This window comes from Xenopus tropicalis, chromosome 2, assembly GCF_000004195.4.
Source record: "Xenopus tropicalis strain Nigerian chromosome 2, UCB_Xtro_10.0, whole genome shotgun sequence".
Classification (NCBI taxonomy): domain Eukaryota; kingdom Metazoa; phylum Chordata; class Amphibia; order Anura; family Pipidae; genus Xenopus; species Xenopus tropicalis.
In genome coordinates, this window is record NC_030678.2 from 114,614,525 (window position 1) to 114,636,026 (window position 21,502).

At 37.6% G+C, this 21,502-nt stretch overlaps 1 protein-coding gene across 4 annotated transcripts in view; it reads right to left on the reverse strand.

The window, feature by feature from the left end:
* herc2 (HECT and RLD domain containing E3 ubiquitin protein ligase 2) overlaps positions 1-21,502 on the reverse strand; it is a 122,225-nt gene that overhangs the window by 16,415 nt on the left and 84,308 nt on the right. For 3 of the 4 annotated variants that reach the window (XM_012957702.3, XM_012957700.3, XM_012957701.3), the window contains 22 exons: positions 21,245-21,326; positions 20,623-20,794; positions 18,241-18,385; positions 17,423-17,648; positions 16,546-16,720; positions 15,912-16,098; positions 13,770-13,910; positions 13,477-13,668; positions 13,174-13,327; positions 12,649-12,756; positions 10,598-10,729; positions 10,313-10,471; positions 10,012-10,130; positions 9,183-9,308; positions 8,858-9,013; positions 8,658-8,773; positions 8,366-8,564; positions 7,577-7,791; positions 7,277-7,454; positions 5,282-5,443; positions 4,172-4,263; positions 2,331-2,470 (listed from right to left, as the gene is read on the reverse strand). In XM_012957702.3, coding sequence (XP_012813156.2) covers positions 2,331-2,470; positions 4,172-4,263; positions 5,282-5,443; positions 7,277-7,454; positions 7,577-7,791; positions 8,366-8,564; positions 8,658-8,773; positions 8,858-9,013; positions 9,183-9,308; positions 10,012-10,130; positions 10,313-10,471; positions 10,598-10,729; positions 12,649-12,756; positions 13,174-13,327; positions 13,477-13,668; positions 13,770-13,910; positions 15,912-16,098; positions 16,546-16,720; positions 17,423-17,648; positions 18,241-18,385; positions 20,623-20,794; positions 21,245-21,326 — 3,376 coding nt within the window. The remainder of the gene's footprint in view (positions 1-2,330; positions 2,471-4,171; positions 4,264-5,281; positions 5,444-7,276; positions 7,455-7,576; positions 7,792-8,365; positions 8,565-8,657; positions 8,774-8,857; positions 9,014-9,182; positions 9,309-10,011; positions 10,131-10,312; positions 10,472-10,597; positions 10,730-12,648; positions 12,757-13,173; positions 13,328-13,476; positions 13,669-13,769; positions 13,911-15,911; positions 16,099-16,545; positions 16,721-17,422; positions 17,649-18,240; positions 18,386-20,622; positions 20,795-21,244; positions 21,327-21,502) is intronic. The other variant, XM_012957703.3, reaches the window with a different exon arrangement.

Genomic DNA, 21,502 nt, shown 5'->3' on the forward strand with positions numbered 1-21,502 from the left:
GAAAGAGAGAGAGAGAGAAAGAGAGAAAGAGAGAAAGAGAGAGAGAGAGAGAGAGAGAGAGAGAGAGAGAGAGAGAGAGAGAGAGAGAGAGAGAGAGAGAGAGAGAGAGAGAGAGAGAGAGAGAGAGAGAGAGAGAGAGAGGAGAGAAGGAGAGAGAGAGAGAGAGAGAGAGAGAGAAGAGAGAGAGAGAGAGAGAGAAAGAGAGAAAGAGAGAAAGAAAGAAAGAAAGAAAGAAAGAAAGAAAGAAAGAAAGAAAGAAAGAAAGAAAGAAAGAAAGAAAGAAAGAAAGGAGAGATAAGTTTTGACCCTCAGTGGCAGAACCAGCAGATAAATTAAGTCAATATCAAAGCAAGTTTGATATTGACCCCTACCCACCTGACGCCAGTTTGAAAAACTTGATCCAACAAAGTAACATTTGGTGGTGGAAGTGCTGTTTATAAATAGGAAAACGGGAATGTGGGGCGATAGGAATTAATAATGGAAAGAAAAATACTGATCTATATATACTGAGCTGGAACGGTCTCCAGGATCAGATGTTTCTGTGAACTGTGACTGTCGAGTCGCTAAGTATTAAATGCATTATGGTCAGATAGTCTGGAACCTCCTTCTTCCATCCTATATAGTATACAATACTTATACTAATGTAACACATAAGCATGCCTACACAGATTTTCTATAAATAATAACACAAAAAAAGGACATAGACCTAATGTGCCCTCCGCTCAAAAACTCTTAAAGGGACAGTAACACCAAAAAATGAAAGTGTATAAAAGTAATTACTATATAATGTAATGCTGCCCTGTACTGGTACAACCATTTACAGGAGAAAAGGCACAGGTTACTTAGCAGATAATAGATAAAACCCCATTATATTCTACAAAGCTTATCTGTTATCTGCTATGTAACCTGTGCCTTTTCTCCTTTTTCCAAGCTTCAATGGCTGCCGGTTGACATAGCAGCCCATTTATATAAACTATATTAGCGTTTCTGTTGCAAACTTACCAGTTTTACCAGTGCAGGGCAACTGTACATTATATTTTAATTACTTTAAAAGACTTTAATTTTTGGTGTTACTGTTCCTTTAAGCAGTCTGATATATTTTACATTTCTTAATTTAATATGAAAACTTTTAGGAATTAAATAAAAGTACATTTTAATTCCTTTTAAATAGAATGCTGCATATAAGTTTGAAGTATATAAGATGTGCCGAAGGCAGACTGCATGCTAAATAAAAAGTATTTTTTTTAATTTGTTAAATTGGTTTGGTAAAAAATAAACAGTTGCTACGGTTTATTTACTGTAGCAACAAGGCAGCTGTTTGGAACTCAATAAAGAATATAAACAGAGAGGACTTCAAATAAAGATAAAAAAATAAAGACTTTAATAAAAGCCTTACAGTCAAACTTTTATTTGGTTTCTGGGTCAGTGACTCCAACATCTAGATTGTAGGTCGCAGGTTCCAAGTATAGGAACACTAATAATGACCCTGAAGGCCAATTGAAAAGCTACTCAAAATAGTCCCATATATAAGCTACTAAAATTAAATTTGAAGGGTGAACTTTCCCTTTAATATTGTCTTGGTGCATTTCAGCCCCTTTATAAGACTATAATTGAGACCAACTAAAATGAAACCTAGTGGGAAAGTGCTAACACTCTTGGTGCATAAAGCTTTCCAGGACCAACAAACAGATTATTGGAGATCTGGAATACCCCCCTCAAAATCTTATTTACTTAAGTTACAGACTATAAACTCTTATTAAACTCTAGTTTGGATCTATTTTATAGCTATAAACACAGAACAAGGAACTTTTTTTTTTTTTTTTTTTTTTTAATACACGCTGCTGATTTTTTGCTTCTATTAAACACTGCACGATATTCATTGAATTTCAGCACCCTCTGACATGCCAGTGTCAGGTTCCGAGGCATTTTTGCCCACAACAATGAAAAGGTATATAATTGGCAAACTAAGTCACACTGTTTCTCCCCCATAGTAAAATGCATTGATTATGGCTTTTGGTTCCATTGCAGAGAACAGCATTTAATAATCTAGCTGCTGGATCAAGCTCACAGCATCAACACACAGTAAAAGCCTTTTATTTAGATGCCTAAAGATGTTGCTTAAAGAGGCTTTTAGGGCACAAGCGATCATCTTCTCAGCACCATCTACCACAAGCAGAGTCAAAGTACTCAAGAACTGTAACTTATAAAACACATTAAAAGCCATTGTACCCAGAGAAGTTTGGCTCTTGTCCATTACTCATATGAAAACGCCAACCTATTTCCAAAGGCAGAAACAAATACAAATATAAGATATGAGAATTACTGTTTACCATCCTCTGTGCAGCAAACACAGTGCAATGATCCAGTGGCAATGGCAATAACTTTCTTCCCCTGTAGTCCTTGGACTTGACGTGGTCTCCTTACATGGTCATCAGATCCGTGACCTAAACGATGATAATCTCCTTTCCCCCTGAAATCGAAAGTGAGCAGGTATGACCCTGGGGCACACTAACTGCAGATTTAAAATTATAGCTAATGACATCTTATCACAAACATAACAAAGTCTTCTGTGTTCAATGGCTTCATAAGGTTTAGATTCAGTTATCCAGAAACCTGGTGTTCAGAAAGTTCAAAATTACAGAAAGGCTATCTCCAATAGACTCCATTATAAAGGAGACATATTCTATAAAAATTATGAACGTACCAGTGAATTATACTCCTCTAGGTATCGAAGGATTGTGTTTAAAAAAAAAAAGTTGTGTATCGGACTTATTTATTGAGAAGTTCCACCAAAACCCCAGTAGTCCTGGCCATCTGTTTCACTTCCTGTGGCTGAATTCTCTGGATGTGCAGAGGAGCCGTTGGCTCTCAGTACACTGCACTGTAGGATAGGAACCAATCAGCAGCTAGGCTGACCTGATAGGGAACTGAAGCCTGTCTTTGATTGTGTGAGTGCAAAGCTGTGATTGGCTCTCCCCCTCCTACTGTGCTTCTGGCAGGGACCATTAGGATAGGCCCACCCTTCATTTCAAACATGGACAGAGAACTGATGGGATCTATAGGGAGCTCCAATAAAGGGCCCATTTTACAGATAGGAATATTTTTTAGCACAAAGTGAATATATATTATATATATATATATATATATATATATATATATATATATATATATATATATATATATATATATTGTGTATATTATTCATAACTGTCTACAAAATTAGGGTTTTCCCCATTTATCCAATATGTCTCCTTTAAAAATGATTCCCTTTTCTCTGTAATAATAAAACAGTACCTTGTACTTTATCCCAACTAAGATATAATTACTCCTTATTGGGGGCAGAACAGCCCTATTGGGTTTATTTAATGTTTAATTGATTTCCTTTTTCTCTGTAATTATAAAACAGTACCTTGTACTTGATCCTCGATCCCAACTAATATATAATTCATCCTTATTAGAGGCAAAACAATCCTATTGGGTTTAAGTAATGATTAATAAATGATTTTTCAGTAGACTTATGGTATGGTTGAGATTCCCAGGTCCTAAGCATTCTGGATAAAAGGTCCCATACTTCTATATGGCCCCTGACTACTTAAAAGTTATATTTATTTTATGAAAAGCTATAGAATTTCTTCACCATCTTGAAATCTGGCATAATGGCCCCTTTTTTTTTTTTTTTTTTTTTAAAGGGATCCAACTTCAGTAATGATCACCCCACAAAGGTTTAAAATTTAGTGGTGATTACAAGTTTCCCTTTTTTACTACAGTTTATACAGGAGCACTGCCCAGCATGACATAGTGGGCCAGCTTGGATATACTTCAATATATAGACAAACAATCAATTTTGTTTAAAGGGAGGGGGGCATTTACTAGTACATTAATGCACAGGATGTCTTAATGTCCTAAATATGTTGATAATTGAGTGCAGAGGATCTCATGTCTTTGTAATTACTCACTGTTACCCAGGATAAGACAGAAAAGACATATAAGGCTGGTCATTACTGGCCCACTATGCTCTTTAGAAACCTTCTGACCACTAACTTCCTTGCAGCTGACCATATAGCTGTTTAAAATAGACAAACTAAAACATATGTACACCAGCCAAGGTTCACACTGGCTACAAAAATTACTACTTGAGCAAAAAAAAAAAAAAAAAAACCCCAAAACATACCATGTATACACAGCACCGGACTTTGTCAGTGCCACAGAAAACTGAGAGCCACATTCCACTTTTGTTACACCAACACCAGTAAGAGAATCAATCTGCAAAGACAAAATGGCATTTAAAATCTCCTGGCGTATTTTATTTGCCCTACATAAAAATGTAATAAAGAGGGGAGTAATTGTAAAAGAAAATGGGAATATTTCTCATGTCAAACCTCTCTACATTTCAAAAGGCTACAATAAAGCAAATGGATTAAATTTAGAACTGTTTCTTTTAAAATGTCATTTTGTTCCTTACCTTCAGCTGTCACATATTTCATTTAAGTACTGTGCTCCCAGTAAGCATGCTGAATTAACTTATATTACTAAGCAACCTTGGCTGCAAGTAATTTTGCACAAAAAGACATGTATTCTGCCAGGGAGAACAAATTATTTAAAGGAAAATAGGTGCTTTTTTTTTTTTTCTAAATATGAGCTTATCACCCAGTTATTTCCCCCTAAATGGATAATAAAGTGTAAGGGCTTACAATACTTATAATACTGTATCACATGCACCCTCTTTATATCACAAGTGTATATGAACAGAAGCTGCCATATTACTTGCCCTGGTAGAAAAACTGCATAGTCTGGGTCACTAGAAAGGTTGGACCATATCACTTGAAAATTCTGGGACTTGTCTAAAAAGTCCAGATAGCATGGCTGAACTGATTGCAGTTTATTTTAAATGCAATCAGTGCTGCCCTGCAACATGTATTTATTAGATATGTCCCTGGATTTTCAAGTGATCTTCTCACCCTACTCTAGAGGTTGTATTGTATAATGATCTATATCAGTAAAGTAGACTATGTAAAGTAGATATAAATGTAAAAAACATACCTACTTGAAAAAGATTTAAATATTCCTTGAAAAGCATATATTAGTGTACAATTTATAAATTAATACCATACACGTGGTTCAACAGACCATATATTAAGGGGCATATCTCTGACTGAAAAGTGATTTCTCCATATTTATCGGAGAATGAAAAATAACTTCTGTACAGTCTTCTTAAATCATTTAATGGTTTACACTAAATAAAGATCAAGAATAATGCTTAAAAAAAAAAAATTGAACATACTTTCATGGGAACTTTGCAACCGTCACTTCCACCACGTCCTAGTTTCCCATAGTCTCCATCTCCCCAGGACCAAACAGTATCATCATCAGTCAGACAAAGAGTTTGTGCATCGCCACTACCACAGGCAATATCTATCACACGGTATCCTTGTAGGGCTTCCACCTGAAAATTAATTTATACCACAGTTATAATTAGAAATGGTTTATAATCAAACACACTGGGTCAATCGAACTATTTTGATATATCTGAACCGTTTCGGATGTATCACATATTACAGAGAGAGAGAGACACATATAGAGCACACATGCTTGGACTTAATATACAGAAAACAAGTTTTATTACAAAAAATCCACTGATTCGAGCACAAACGGTGCTCTTCCTCAGGGACAACCAAAAGACTGAAAAAGCAACACAAATATTTAAACCATAAGTCAAAGAAAATTGGCACCCTTATTCTTTGGTTAGGGTTTAAATGTTTGTGTAGGGTTTAAATGTTTGTGTTTGTGTAGGGTTTAAATGTTTGTGTTGCTTTTCAGTCTGTTGGTTTGTCGCCGAGGAAGAGCACTGTTTATCCTTAATATATTGATAACGTGTATGTGAAGAGGACCTCTTGTTTATATTTAATGCAGAAGAACAATTGTTTCAGCAAATCCTGTGCTGTTCTTATGCACTGTTTATGTTGTTTCACAGCTCAGGCACCCATGTAAAACATTATGTCTTTCTCTATTATATCAATCTATCTATTTGATAAATCCTTTGAAAGTATCACTTTTCCCTTGCTATTTGTTGTAGTGAACCATGTCCTCCTTAAGAATAAGAAGTCTGAACAGCCTTTTGATAAATCAGAGCCATTATAAATCAACCAGCACTTTGCTAATGGAAACCAATGTAGTACACATCTTGTCTGATGCAAAAGCTTGCAATATATACATAGTTAAGGTTTCATATGATGCTCTCGTTGGTTAACATGCTAAAACTGATATACAGCCATCACTGATAAACAGAAAGTTTGTATCAGCTTGAAGATTCTGCTTATACTGAAAACTTGCCATCTAAAGGTCCCCATACACGTGAAGATTTGCTCGCTTGGCGAGGTCGCCAAGCGAGCGCTTCTTCACCCGATATCCCCACCTATGGGTGGGTGATATCGGGGAACATGTAGGCTAATTCAATCGTTTGGCCCTGGGGCCAAACGATCGAATTATAAAGAAGGGTATAGGCAAAGTTTGTTCGGGGATCGCATGAACGAGCCGATGCGGTCCCCGATCCGACTAGATTTTTTCGTCAGACATGTCTGACGAAAGGGCGTGCCCCCGAAATGTTACATGGTTTGCTACTATTAAAAATCAGCAGGGTTTATCCCGCTTAAACAAGTCCTGTTGTGCCGGCATTTTGTGCTTAAGAAAATGTGCAGATGAATGCAGTATATACACAATGCAAAATATATTCAAATACCCCAAATTTTGCTTTTAAGTTCGACCACCATACAATTTAACAAGCCTCTTAGAACAAGCTATTTCCCCAAACACAAAAACTTCCAGCTTCTTCCAGACATAAAAATCCCACTTTTACTGATAACATTTGATGTACCAGGCCATTTACAAAGGAAAAGAAAGAGTAACCTCAAAGATTAACTTGTGTGTACTTTGTGCTGATTACTAAAGGTGACCATACATGTTAAGATCCACTGGTTTGAAAAGGTTGCCAAATGAGCAGATCTTCTCCCAATATGCCCACCTAAAGTGGGCCAAACAACTGAATTACAGCAATGGGTAAAGGGGCTGTCAGACCAAGGACTACAGGAACATGACCCTACCCTAAAAATGTGGCAGTAGGCTCACTTTAAACATAAGACATTTATTTTAGAAACCTTAGGATACAACATATTACTTCATGTAGGCTTTTATATTAGTGTTTTAATTACATGTGCTGAATACATTCATCTTTATACTGGAGTATGTGTAAATAATGAATGAACAAATAATCTTCACCCACCAGTTTAGGCTTTAACTGATCTTCACTGTCTCCATGACCAAGTCGCCCATAGCGTCCCTTTCCCCAGGTATACAGTTCACCGGCTGCAGTGATACATGCACTGTGTGCTCCTCCAGCAGCAATGTCAACTACTTCTGTTCCCCGCAAAGACTCGATAACACGAGGACGATCACAAGGGCTAAAATGGTTACACACAATATTAAATATCAAAATGTTCCAAAGAGATTACCCCAATTAACTGTTGTACATGTATTCCATTCTCTCCTCTAACGATACAGATAAAGCATTTCAATTATTTACCTTCTGTTTCCATGGCCTAATTTTCCATCTTCTGCTTCCCCCCAGGAATAAACCTCTCCTTCAGATGACAAAGCCAAGCAATGCTTTCCACCAGAGTTCACAGCCACCTTCTTAATAAATACATGCTGGATTGACTCCAGAAGTGTGGGAGTAGATACTGATTCTGTGCCGCCAATTCCCAGCCTTCCACCTGCTCCATATCCAGTTGCATAGAGCTGCAATGTAAATAAATATATCCTTCGTATAGGGCCATGATGGAATAACTTTGTAAAGCAATGTCTATGAGTGAACAAAATGGTCCTACATACGACACTTCATCTATTCATCTATATATTTTTTTTTTTTAATTCCAAGATATTAAAGGGTGAAAATACAATTAATATGAAAGCATTTTGTTGGGCCATATGCTGGTCTCTTTTCAAACATGAAGCAATCGAGGAGGTTGTCAGGAAAAGCATTCCTCAGATAACTTTTTTCACATCTTTCCTTACCAGAAGAACATTAGCCAAGCCCTCTTTCTTTCTCTTAACAACTTCCCCCAAAAAATATATTAACATACTACTTTACATTTACTATTTCACAAAAACTCATATTTTTCCATTTACAATAGATCACAATAAGACCAGCGACTAAGTGCTCAATCAAAAGACAGATACAATTTCTGCATAAAACAGAACAGAAAGCTAAAATACATCTCAGGAACACTGCAGTAAGCTTTTATTACACATATACGTTACTGTTCAATGTAACTAAACTATAAAAAGCTGCTTTTGTGCTGTGCTGCATTACCTTTCCATCAGCTGTTACAGCAAATAGCGTTTGCTCTCCCCCAATTAACTGCACTGGCCGGAGGGTTGCTAGTGCCTCGCAAGGTGTTGGAACTTTAACTTTTGCACCTTCAATGCCACCAAGCTGCCCTCTGTGATTGTGACCCCAGCCATAAATTGTTCCACTGCCTCCAGCTGACAAAGTCCAATCATCAGGCCGTCTAATAGAAATAAACAATGAATGAAACAAATTCTTAATGTGGGTATATGAACAACATTGTTAGCTCACTAAACCAATGTACAACAGTACAAACCTGTTCATCCACTGGACAAGTTGCTCATCTTGCTCTCTCTTGAATGTGTCATGGCTCTCATGACCAGCATTCATATTTTCGTTATCTGCCATCAATTCCCGTATTTTCTTGGCCACCTTTTATACAAGATTACAGTATGTTTAGAAATGTTAAATAAGGCAAACATAAATTAAATGAACGACCCCTCTTAAATCTGGTACCTCATCTAGAAACTGGCGAGGAAGTGGTGTTCTCTTGTCTAATGCAACTGCCACCCTGGAAGCCATGCAGTATCTCCTGAACCAAGCCCATTTGTGGGTCTCCGCACAGCATGGAAGAGTATCCAATTCCAGGTCACAAGCTAAGGCCACTAGCACCTTAAATACAATAAAAATAATAGAACAAAGTCTTTCTAGAGTTGAACAGACTACTATTTATCGCTAAAAAGCAGATTGCTGATATATTTCAGGTTACTAGTTTAACAGATTAGATCAAATACTTAAGGCTCCATGACACTGGTTGGTTTATAAGAACAAACAAAATTACCTTAAAGAAAGGACTATGAAGTAATTGTTTTCCTCCTCTTACAATTGGATCTTCATATTCAAATTGTCTCTGCAAGGCTTCAGGAAGGCCCTTGACCAGGGCAGCTAAAGCACTGCCACTAAAGCTCTGAAATATAAAAAACATGAGAGTTTGCAGAATATGCCCGTGGATGTGTGCATTTCAAAACTTTTCAAATTACATATTCTGTCCAGTGGGCAGTTGTGAAACAAAAAGTGATGGTGCTCGATTCTAATGGGTCTGCGCCAAACACAGGAAGCAAGAACTTATTTTAATGCAGACATTAATGACCCTCATTTAAAAACTGGAAAGTGACAGAAGAGGAAGGCCAATAATGCAAACACTATACAAAATAAAAAAAAACAACTGCAAAGTTGCTAGGAATAGATCATTCTATAACATAATAAGTCCATGTAAAGGTGAACCAACCCTATATAAAGTTCCCAAATAGTTGTAGTGATAATGGGTTGTAAATATCAGAAATGTTTCATGCACTTATATTTTAAGCAGCCAAAAAGTATTGCTCTGTAATGCTACATTTTAATTTTGTTGTTAATCATTACTTATCATTCTGGGCAGGCCCTCTTCTATTTATATTCCTAGCTCACGTTTAAACCACTGCCTGGTTACTAGGTTAAAAAAAGACCCTAGCAACCAGACAGCTGCTAAAATACCAAATGGAAAGCTGCTGAACAAAAAGCTAAATAACTGAAAAACCATAAAAAAATGTCAACAGCATATTAAAAGTTAAAGGTGAACTACCCCTTTAATATATTCTCTTTTATTTTACAACAATAAAGAGAGATCTCACCATTGCACGTGTTTCTGTTTCTCCATCACCAAGTAGTCTATTGATGTTGATTGATTGCCCAAACTCTGTTGTCAAAAGTTTCCGCAACCTCTGAAGAGCCCACATTCTATGACCTGCAGCTGAAGTGTACATTTCAAAATTCTAGATCAGCAGTATGCATTTCTACACATAAATTGCTCAAGTATCACAGTTCCTTTAGGGAGAGAGTTTTATTTTCTATTTCACACTATAAATAAAAACCAAATGCTTAAGTAAAGTTAAATCGTGTAGTCTAAAAAAAATAGAAATGCAACATACTTACCCAGAGCACTTAACTGAGCACAAGCTGCAAGGGAAGCAGCCAGGCGGGGAACAATACTCCTGTTGGATGCAAAATTCAGCCTAAAGTCTAGTAGACAGGTGACCAGATCCATGGATGGACAAGAAAGTATGCACCGATCAGAGAGAAGATCTTTAGGGCCTGAAAGATTAATGTATAATATGTTTAGGGTGCATTGGATAGATGCCAACTTTCTTGTAAATGAATATTACAAGAGACTCCTTATTTATAGCAAAAACAGCTAGAATTCAAATGATTACAGCTCACCTGCAGCTGGCATTATTGGGTAAACAGTGAATCTCCAGCCCCATCCATTAACAGATCCATCGCTAATGAATTTCCATTTTAGTTCATCACCTGGAATCCGCAGTTCACTAGACCAGTCTGACCACTCCCGACCTGTGAAGTAAACAGAGAAAACATAGTTAATGCAAGCATTCTACAATCTTTTCACATTTTGCTTTTTTTACTGTAGTCATTCAAATCTTGTTTTAAGTCACAATGATTTAAAAAATGAAACTATTACATCAACTGTTTGAAGAAAACCAAGGAAGGAAAATGTGGATAATACAAACAAGATTTTCCCATACTTACACTTAAATGTCCTCACTAATTAAATACTCGCCCACACTGTATATATACTGTACTACAGTCACTTAAAACCATCTTTTTAAGGAATAAAGTACTAACCCTACTTTTACATAATTGCTTCTTCCATATAGCAATTAGCCATTTGGTGAGCATGTCAATGTAAAAAGAAGGCAAAAGAACTCCCTCTTGTTTTTATCAGCTATGGCATAACTTTATTGGGCCAAGAATAATGACATCAATTGCAATGTCTATTAAGTTTTGCAATTCTTTGGAAGCAATGTGCTAGCATCTGATCACAGCAGTCCTCTCAGAATGAATTTTGGAAATCAAAATGCCACGGGTTCAACAAGGGCCTAAGAAATGTTATTCTATTTAGTTGAGGTTTTCTAATCAACTATTAAGCATAGGTTACCAATCATCTCAAAGCCAGCTTGATCTAAGCACACTTATTTATAAAGCACTAAACATTTTTTTTTGTTAATACAGGAAGAAAAATTATATTTTATTGAGCTTTTTTTTTTTTTTTTTTTTTTTTACATAGACAAAAATTCCTTTCAAGGAGATCTTGGAAAGACAGAGCAGTTCTTCCACATTAAGTTAAGTTTTCCACTATAAAATACACTGTAAGCTTTCCTATTATTGTATTATTTTCATTGATTTAAAGGACATATAAACCCCCACCAAAAATTAAATCAGAATAGCCTCGCTGAAATCTTTAAATAACTGCCATTCCCTTAATCACTTAGGATTCCTTCTCTTCTAATCCACTCAGCCCCCTACATTAGGAATTTACTCTGGCTGTTGGCTACTGAGCATGCTCAGTTCTTCCCAGCTCAGATTACTTAACATGCCTTTAAATCTAGCAGCCAATGAAGAGATGGCATTGCTGGTTGCCATAGAAACTCTGTTCTACCTGTCTACTCTTTTTTTTCTGAGTTCAGCATAACCACTACAGTGCTCAATCTAAGCAAAACTTTTTATCAAAGCTCTGCCTGTGTAAGCCTGCATTCTTGAATGCATGAAATTTACAGCGCACATGTGCTTTTTGCAGATGTAAATGTTACTGAAAATGTGTGAGAGGGAAAATTGCCACCAGATTAAAGCTGCTATCTGTTTTAGGAAAATGTTATGGCCCTGGCAAACGGAGAGGATATTTGCAGTACAAATGATACCATTTTGGGTGGGTAAGACATGCCCAACTTATATACAAGGTGGAAAAATGCAGGCTTTAAATGTCCTTTAGTTACAGGTGAAGAATGGATTGCATATGTATACCCAATAGGGCACAAGCGAATGGTGTTTGTTTCTTATTTATAAAAGTTAATCAATGAATAACAGTTTTACATGGTGTGAGGGTATGTGTAATGCATATATAGAAAAAGAAAATGGTTAAAAAAACATAAAAAAGCCACAAGACAAGTATCTCGCCACATGAGCACAAAATGACAAAATGGCGTTTGTTGAATCGTCCTGTATGCACTAAACAGCATGCATATTAACCTATAATTCTAAATAAATAAAGTTTTAGTCTGCTTAAAAGCTAATCTAGGCTTCCATGTTGATTTTTTTTAAAGTACTTATAAAGCTCATAATTTATACCAGATGCAAAAGCGCAAACACATAGGTCAGATTATCATAATTATGGCAATACTGCATTCTGAAAATGTACAAATATTAGACAAGCAAATTAAAGAGGTGATAATTTATTTTTAGTCTCTGCTCATCACCTGATCGGACAGAAACTATCCTGTTGGCCCCATCCATTATGGTGAGTGGGTCATGACGCCGCTCTGTAGAACACTGGCGGTCAAATTCTACTCTAAGGCCCTCAGCACCTAAACAGCCATAAAGAGAGTTATTACACGCACACGATTCAACAGTAACAACTTGTATGCACGAGGAGTTCACAACAGATCCCATCTGGCATACAGACCATCTTGAACAAAAGGTTGTATTGAACTAAAACATGAAAAGAGTACAACAAAGAAAACAAATCCAGCTAATATACAGTACATTAATTACAATAGTAATTTTATGTATATTGTGAATTCAGAGTTAAATTTGTTTGTGCCATGTGTATTTGTATATATTTTTAGCAAATACATTTTAAAGATATTAGTATAGTGGAAATAATATCTTTTAATCAAAATTCCCAGAATTTAATACTGTAAATGTACCAGCCAAATACTGCATATGATAGTGGAGAAAAAGGGAAACAGTCACAGGATATTCTGAACTTCATTTTTACCAACCTGGTATTTTCACAGTGCCACTAGTTGAAGTATCATCCGTATAAGGGTGGCTACTTTCTACCACAACTGGTTGTGAGGAGAGGCGTCCACTCTGTGAGTCTGTGGCTACATCTTCCAGTTCTGTGACACACAGCTCCAAAAGCATATCAGCAACCTGAAATAACCACAAAATGTTGAAGAGGTGGACTTACGGAAATAGTCATGAATACCATTCACCGAGTACAAGACAAATCTCAAAAAAAAAAATATCCAGTATATAGTTAGTTAATTCTACTATCCATGCAATGAGACCGTGATACTGACCTGTGGATAGGCTGTGCCCATGCCAGAGAGTACAGCTGACAGTACTTCCTTTCCCTTCTCACCAGCTCTATTGGAAACAGCCAGCTTTAACAGGTCAACCATGACTCGTGTGTCATCTGGGACTAGCAAACTTGTGAATTCATCCAAGCACTGGGGTTCAGGACCAGTCACCTTGTTTTGGCTTTCCACATCCTGTACAGAGGAGGAGGAGTGATTATTCAGAAGTGCCAAAACTAAGACAACTGTAAACTGTATACAAGTGTTTCTTCAAAATAAAGCAACAACTGCCCTACCTCTTTTGTTTTAGTCATTGTCTCTGCAATTATACTAGCTGCTCCAGGATCATCTGTAACTGGTATGAATGGCCTAGATGAGGCTGCAGATGCAGAGGGAGTTACAGCAGAAGGGGTAACTGCATCTTCTGAAGAATTCACCTGTACAATATGTAATAATGATATTGGTGGGACAAGAACAAAGTAATCTGACAGTAAACTCTCACATCCACGCAACTTATAGATTTATTGCAAGGTTTTCTTATAAAGGCGTTGCATCATCTAATGCTCCAAATAACAATCAAGCAGAATAATATTTCATGCTAAGCCTTTCTACTTTATAATTGGTCTTGAACCATAGCTGTTTTAATACTACAGCAGAATAGTTTTTGAGTCAGGAGTAGTAAGGCAAATATTACAGAACAGAGCTTCTCTGTGAGGCACATGATAGAGCCAAGGAGTACTACTGCACCTGCTCAATTCAGTAAATGTACCTATTTCCTATGCTTGTACAGCCAAAGATAGATCATTTTAATTTTTATGCAGCGAGAGTTTGGAACAAATTTATAATCAAAGCTTTATATTTTTACTCACAGCATATTAACCTTGCCAACCAGCGATTATCAGTTTATTGGGTTACATCAGTGCTGTCCAACAGGTGGCTCGCGGGCAGCATGCGGCCCACTACCCCCCCTCTTTGTGAACCCAACCTGTCTGGCTGCTTTGATGGCTTACTATTGTGGAAACTTTAACTGATATCAGTACTGAGATTAACTGGCGCCCTGCATGGGTCACAGCTCAGATTCAGGCTGTAATCCCCCTGTATTGTTTAAACATGTAATCCCCTGTACTGTTCACACCTTTAAATTTCTCTGCATTGTTCACACCTCAGGCTCAGGCTGTAATCACCCACATTGCTTACCTGTTCACACCTCAGTGTGTGCGCCATACTCTGCCTGCCCTATACTGCCTGTGTGTGCCATACTGTCTGCCCTATGCTGCCTGTGTGTGCCATACTCTGCCTGCCCTACCCTGCCTGTGTGTGCCATACTCTGCCTGCCCTATGCTGCCTGTGTGTGCCATACTCTGCCTGCCCTACCCTGCCTGTGTGTGCCATACTCTACCTGCCCTATGCTGCCTGTGTGTGCCATACTCTGCCTGCCCTACCCTGCCTGTGTGTGCCATACTCTCCCTGCCCTATGCTGCCTGTGAGAGGTGAACCTGGCAGCGGTTTGTTCTAGGAGTTTGTTAGCAGTTGGAAATAGCCATTAAATGGTCTATAAGGTGTTTAATTATGTTCTGGGGGTTGCTGTGCTATCCACAGGGAAGGAGGAGGCATATGGATTTATGGGTGTGTCTTAATATGACATAATATAGTTACATAGTTACATAGTTACATAGTTACATAGGGTTGAAAAAAGACCTGTGTCCATCAAGTTCAACCCATCCAAGTAAACCCAGCACACCTAACCCACACCTACCAATCTATACTCACATACATAAACTATAAATACAACCACTAGTACTAACTGTAGATATTAGTATCACAATAGCCTTGGATATTCTGATTGATCAAGAACTCATCCAGGCCCCTCTTAAAGGCATTAACAGAATCTGCCATTACCACATCACTAGGAAGGGCATTCCATAACCTCACTGCCCTCACCGTGAAAAACCACCTACGCTGCTTCAAATGGAAGCTCCGTTCCTCTAATCTAAAGGGAAAGAATATAATTCTTTCACATATGAATGATGGTTAATATCCCCGCAGTGAGAACCAAGCATCTGGGTTTTTGCTGCGCTACCACCATTGTGATAACATGGGTGTGGTTTGAAGTGGGTGCAGTTTAAAAAAGGGGAGTGGTCAAAACTGGCTTCCATTAGCGACCCTCCACTATGTACACTAGAGAAATTCCGGCCCTCGGCACCACAGTGGACAGAACTGGGTTACATAATTTTATAGCTAATGCTAGAGAGTATTTAAAGTCACTACAATTAAAAACAAAGATAAACAAAAACGTGTGATATTTTGCTGCTGTCAAATCACTTAGTTACCAGCCAATAGTGCGGATAGTAAAGAAGAGTTTCTAGAAAAAGTTTCTACAGTTAAAACTTAAGATACATGCTATATATTTTAAAGAAATATCACTGTGTAATCCTTACCTCTCCTTTCCGGTCTTGCCATGGGCTTGGACTTAATCTGTCTTCCAGGTCCATTGCTAACATTATATCATCACCATTAATAGGGCTAGAAGTTCCAGACATGTCTGATGGAGGGGCAGTAGATAAAGATGGGCACTCCATTGGTGCAATCATACTGGCTGGCATCAGAGCTCCAACTACAGCATCCCTACAACATAAATGGAAACATAGTAAAACTAAAGGACAAGGCACCTTTAAGGCCCTTAAATTCAGCTAGAGGTTGATTCAAGCCATATAGCATGTTGAAAATGAGTTTGTGTCCGTTTCAGAATATTTGTTATGTTTAATTGTACAAATTATAAGCAAATTATGACTGAATTTGATTAAAGGAAAATTGCATTGAAACGGTTTAGGTGAGAAGAACTTTCTTTTGTACTGATAAAGCGACAATGCTACTTTAAACAAGTTATAATATAGGTCAAAAGCAGCCATTTTGTTCTTGCAGACAGACAAAAGTAAAAAAAAAAAAATGTAATAAATTCTTCTGGTGACATTTACCAGCGAATAAAAAAAGAATAAGAAAGCAGCCCTGAAAGAAATGGATAGTAAAAATTCTCTTAAAGGTAAATCTGCCAGTTTATCATGTATTTCTTACCTGGCATACATTATCTGTAATGCAGTGAGTATATGTGAGAGTGCTTGCTGTTTGGCAAGGCTGCCATCGATAGACAGAAGAATCTTTGCAAGGGAAGGCCGATTAGGTTTTAAGCTACTGACCCCACTGATTTTGTTGCTGGAAGAAGGTGAAGACTCTGAATCTGAAGGTACACCTTAAATAGAATGTAATATGGAAATAATTTTGTTATTGGGGGGGGGGGGGAACAATCACAAGCAAAAACAATGCATAAATGTATTTAACAGCACAGATTCTGACAGCCTAACATGAAGTCAAAGTACAAGCTTCTATTACTACATTTAGCCTTTCAGCTTCCTCAAGCACATCCTGTACTGACTCTCAGCCACACCTACACCTCATCACATGGCAAATGAAACCATGTTTCTAGATTCCAGTGTATTACTTATATTCCAAAAAGGCATGCGTGGAAATCTAACATGGGCTGAATCAATGCAAATACATATGCAAAACTTCTCAATTCAACCCCAACTGAGCATTAGGACCCATACTAATATTAGAATTTATCAGAAAGATTGACCTAAAAACAAATAGATAAAAGAAGATGCCCAAAAGAATGAAAAAAGATTGCATAATGAAAATGATTTTAAAGTTATTAGTAAATATAACTGCAAGTAAAAAGCTGCCTTTTGAAATTCTCTCCACTGTGTAACAGCAGAAATCAATAAACTTTGCACAGTTATGTTATTCTCCTTCCCATACCAAACAATGCATTGTGGGAGTCTTGGCTGGAAGAGAGCCGAATGCCAATAAACGGTTTCAGTAGTGTGAGTAGCCAATAGACTACGGGCACGAAACTTGAAAATACATTACAACAGTATTATGTAAGTCTTCATACCAAGGTAAGAGGCTCCAAGGGCATCCCTTGCTGTTTGAAAGAGGACTGGCTCATGAACAGATGGTGTTGCCACATCCACAGTAGTCCAGGCCACACTGTGTGAAGACCCACAAGCTACACGTGTGATCTTTTGTCCTTCCAAACCATGGACAAGGGTAGGCTTCCTGTTGACAGTAGTTGTTCCATTGCCTTGTTGCCCATGATCATTATCTCCCCATGCATAAACCTATAATTGCAGTAGCACCATACTTTCAGTATTGTTATAAAGGCAAGAACAAAGCAGAAACCAAAATACATTTTGGTTCATTTTTTATGTCGAAAATAGTGAAAAACTGTCTCTTCTTTTTCTGTCTATAATACCTAACAAAAACATTCTGTACTATAGTGTAATAGTATTAGCTGTTTTATATTAAAAGAGTGTTGGCTATATGGATTACCTTAGACTAGAGTGAGGAGTAAAAATTTGCCCTTATGTGCTCTGCACCTATCACTGCAATATAGAAATATGCTAAATATTTAAGATGTATTTAATAAACATTCAATTAAGCACAAATTACCTTTGGGTACTTATTCTAAAAATGGAAACCCTGCTATGAATACTAAGAATGAAAACAGCCAGTTCTTTTAATCCTGAAGAATACAAAGCATAATGCTGTTCCTGATAGAAATCAATTCCTATAGACTAGGATACAGTGTATTACCCTCTTTGTGGCTAGTTATCTACTGCTATTTGTGTTTCCAGTAAATGGAAGTTAATGGCAGCATATTCCCTTCCCTTACTTAGCTCATACAAATTAGTGAATAATAAAATAACTTACCTGCCCAGCATCTGTTACAGCAAGGCAATGGAGGGCTCCAACTGCCACATGAACTATCTTCTTTCCTCTTAGTCCTTCAACCACTTGTGGCTTCCTCACATGGACATCTGTCCCATGGCCAAGCCGAAAATAATCACCTTTTCCCCTAAAATCATATAGATTTTAGGCAACAAATACATTTTAACCATACTTTTTTTAATTTTACATTTAATGGTACATACAAGGTTTCAAATTCCTACTATTAAAAGGATACTCTAAAGGTGACAATATATACACAGTTAAAGTCATCCGAAACAAAATTTACCGCTAAATAATCCTTGCCACACAGCATATTGGTGGTCATCTAAGTGGAAATCACTCACAAGAAGATCTATTGCCCACGAGTAATCTGCACTACCTGTAGGCAACAAATCTTCTAAAAATACTTCTCCCTTTGTTAACATAAGGATTGCATTACATTCGACAATCCAGTATAATTGCAGAAAATGGCTTTATCTGTATTAATACACTATGCTGAACTGCCACATGTACAGGTCCTTTTCAAAAAATTAGCATATTGTGATAAAGTTCATTATTTTCTGTAATGTACTGATAAACATTAGACTTTCATATATTTTAGATTCATTACACACAACTGAAGTAGTTCAAGCCTTTTCTTGTTTTAATATTGATGATTGTGGCATACAGCTCATGAAAACCCAAAATTCCTATCTCATAAAATTAGCATATTTCATCCGACCACTAAAAGAAAAGTGTTTTTAATACAAAAAAGTCAACCTTCAAATAATTATGTTCAGTTATGCACTCAATACTTGGTCGGGAATCCTTTTGCAGAAATGACTGCTTCAATGTGGCGTGGCATGGAGGCAATCAGCCTGTGGCACTGCTCAGGTGTTATGGAGGCCCAGGATGCTTCAATAGCGGCCTTAAGCTCATCCAGAGTGTTGGGTCTTGTGTCTCTCAACTTTCTCTTCACAATATCCCACAGATTCTCCATGGGGTTCAGGTCAGGAGAGTTGGCAGGCCAATTGAGCACAGTAATACCATGGTCAGTAAACCATTTACCAGTGGTTTTGGCACTGTGAGCAGGTGCCAGGTTGTGCTGAAAAATGAAATCTTCATCTCCATAAAGCTTTTCAGCAGATGGAAGCATGAAGTGCTCCAAAATCTCCTGATAGCTAGCTGCATTGACCCTGCCCTTGATAAAACACAGTGGACCAACACCAGCAGCTGACATGGCACCCCAGACCATCACTGACTGTGGGTACTTGACACTGGACTTCAGGCATTTTGGTATTTCCCTCTCCCCAGTCTTCCTCCAGACTCTGGCACCTTGATTTCCGAATGACATACTTTGGACCACTGAGCAACAGTCCAGTGCTGCTTCTCTGTAGCCCAGGTCAGGCGCTTCTGCGCTCTTTCTGGTTCAAAAGTGGCTTGACCTGGGGAATGCAGCACCTGTAGCCCATTTCCTGCACACGCCTGTACACGGTGGCTCTGGATGTTTCTACTCCAGACTCAGTCCACTGCTTCCGCAGGTCCCCCAAGGTCAGGAATCGGTCCTTCTCCACAATCTTCCTCAGGGCCCGGTCACCTCTTCTCGTTGTGCAGCGTTTTCTGCCACACTTTTTCCTTCCCACAGACTTCCCACTGAGGTGCCTTGATACAGCACTCTGGGAACAGCCTATTTGTTCAGAAATTTCTTTCTGTGTCTTACCCTCTTGCTTGAGGGTGTCAATGATGGCCTTCTGGACAGCAGTCAGGTTGGCAGTCTTACCCATGATTGCGGTTTTGAGTAATGAACCAGGCTGGGAGTTTCTAAATACCTCAGGAATCTTTTTAAGGTTTTTAGAGTTAATTAGTTGATTCAGATGATTAGGTTAATAGCTCGTTTAGAGAACCTTTTCATGATATGCTAATTTTTTGAGATAGGAATTTTGGGTTTTCATGAGCTGTATGCCACAATCATCAATATTAAAACAAGAAAAGGCTTGGACTACTTCAATTAAATGGATCTTGCCGGAGAAGTTTCAGAGTCTGAATGGGAGAGCAAAAGCTAGTAGATTACACAAGGCAACCATATATAACATATTTTGACAAAACTAAATATGCTGACCAGGAGACTAAGTAATTTACCCAGGGTCACAAGAAGTTGCCACAGGGTTTCTACCACCAACCCACTCTAGGCAAAATCTTTCTTGGTACTTTTTTCTTGAACACTTTTTTGCTTATAACAATTTTAATAATATTTAGTTTAAAATATGTTGCACAGGTTTATAAATACTGTCCCAAAAGTACAAATCTTACACTTTAATTAGAAATAATTCTAGTAAATAATTCTAGTAATAAAATTAAACAGCCAAACAATGTTTAGTTTATTACCATGTCCAAACTACTCCAGACTTTGTTAGTGCCAAAGAAAACTGAGCTCCACATTCAATCTGACAGACAGCCTGCCCGTTCAGTCTTTCAATGTTCTGAGGAATGTTGCAGCCCTCACTGCCTCCACGGCCTAACTTTCCAAAATCTCCATCACCCCAGGAAAACACAAGCCCTGGAAAAAACAGAAGGCATGATGAACTCAACATAAAAAACACCATCAGTCTAAAAAGATATAATTCTGCAATCTAAGATTTATATATATGAATAACCATTCATAGTCACATGTTTTTTGTTTTCTGTGGAATATTTATTTCTGTACATATATGGTATAGCAAATGAGCAGATGCAGCATTATACTCACTGCAAACTGAATTTTCACACCTGTTCAGTAACTTGTGAGAACTAGAACTAGGTTAAGCAAAAATAAGGCTAGGAAAAGTAAGCCAACCAAAACCACTAAACTCTATTAGTGATGAGGATGTAAATGAAATATACATATTTATGCATATATATAGGCACAAACACACAACTATTCATTAATCGAAGTGCAGAAAGGATGGGTTAACATATGAGTTTTGGTACAAGTAATTTTCTTTTTTACTACTAAAGAAAATATATGTACCTTCATCGGTTAGTGCCAGAGTTTGTGCATCTCTACTTCCACAAGCAACCTGAATCACCCTGTGTCCCAATAACACTTTTACCTGGCAGGGCAAAGGGAGAGGGGAAAAAAAACAAGAAATATAAGGGTTAATGAAATCCTACTAAATCAGTTACTTCACCGCTTCCTATAATACCTTAAATATACAATAGCTAGAAATGCAAAAGGGACAAAAACATGTAACACTTTCTGGATTACATGAACACTTATTTACATGCA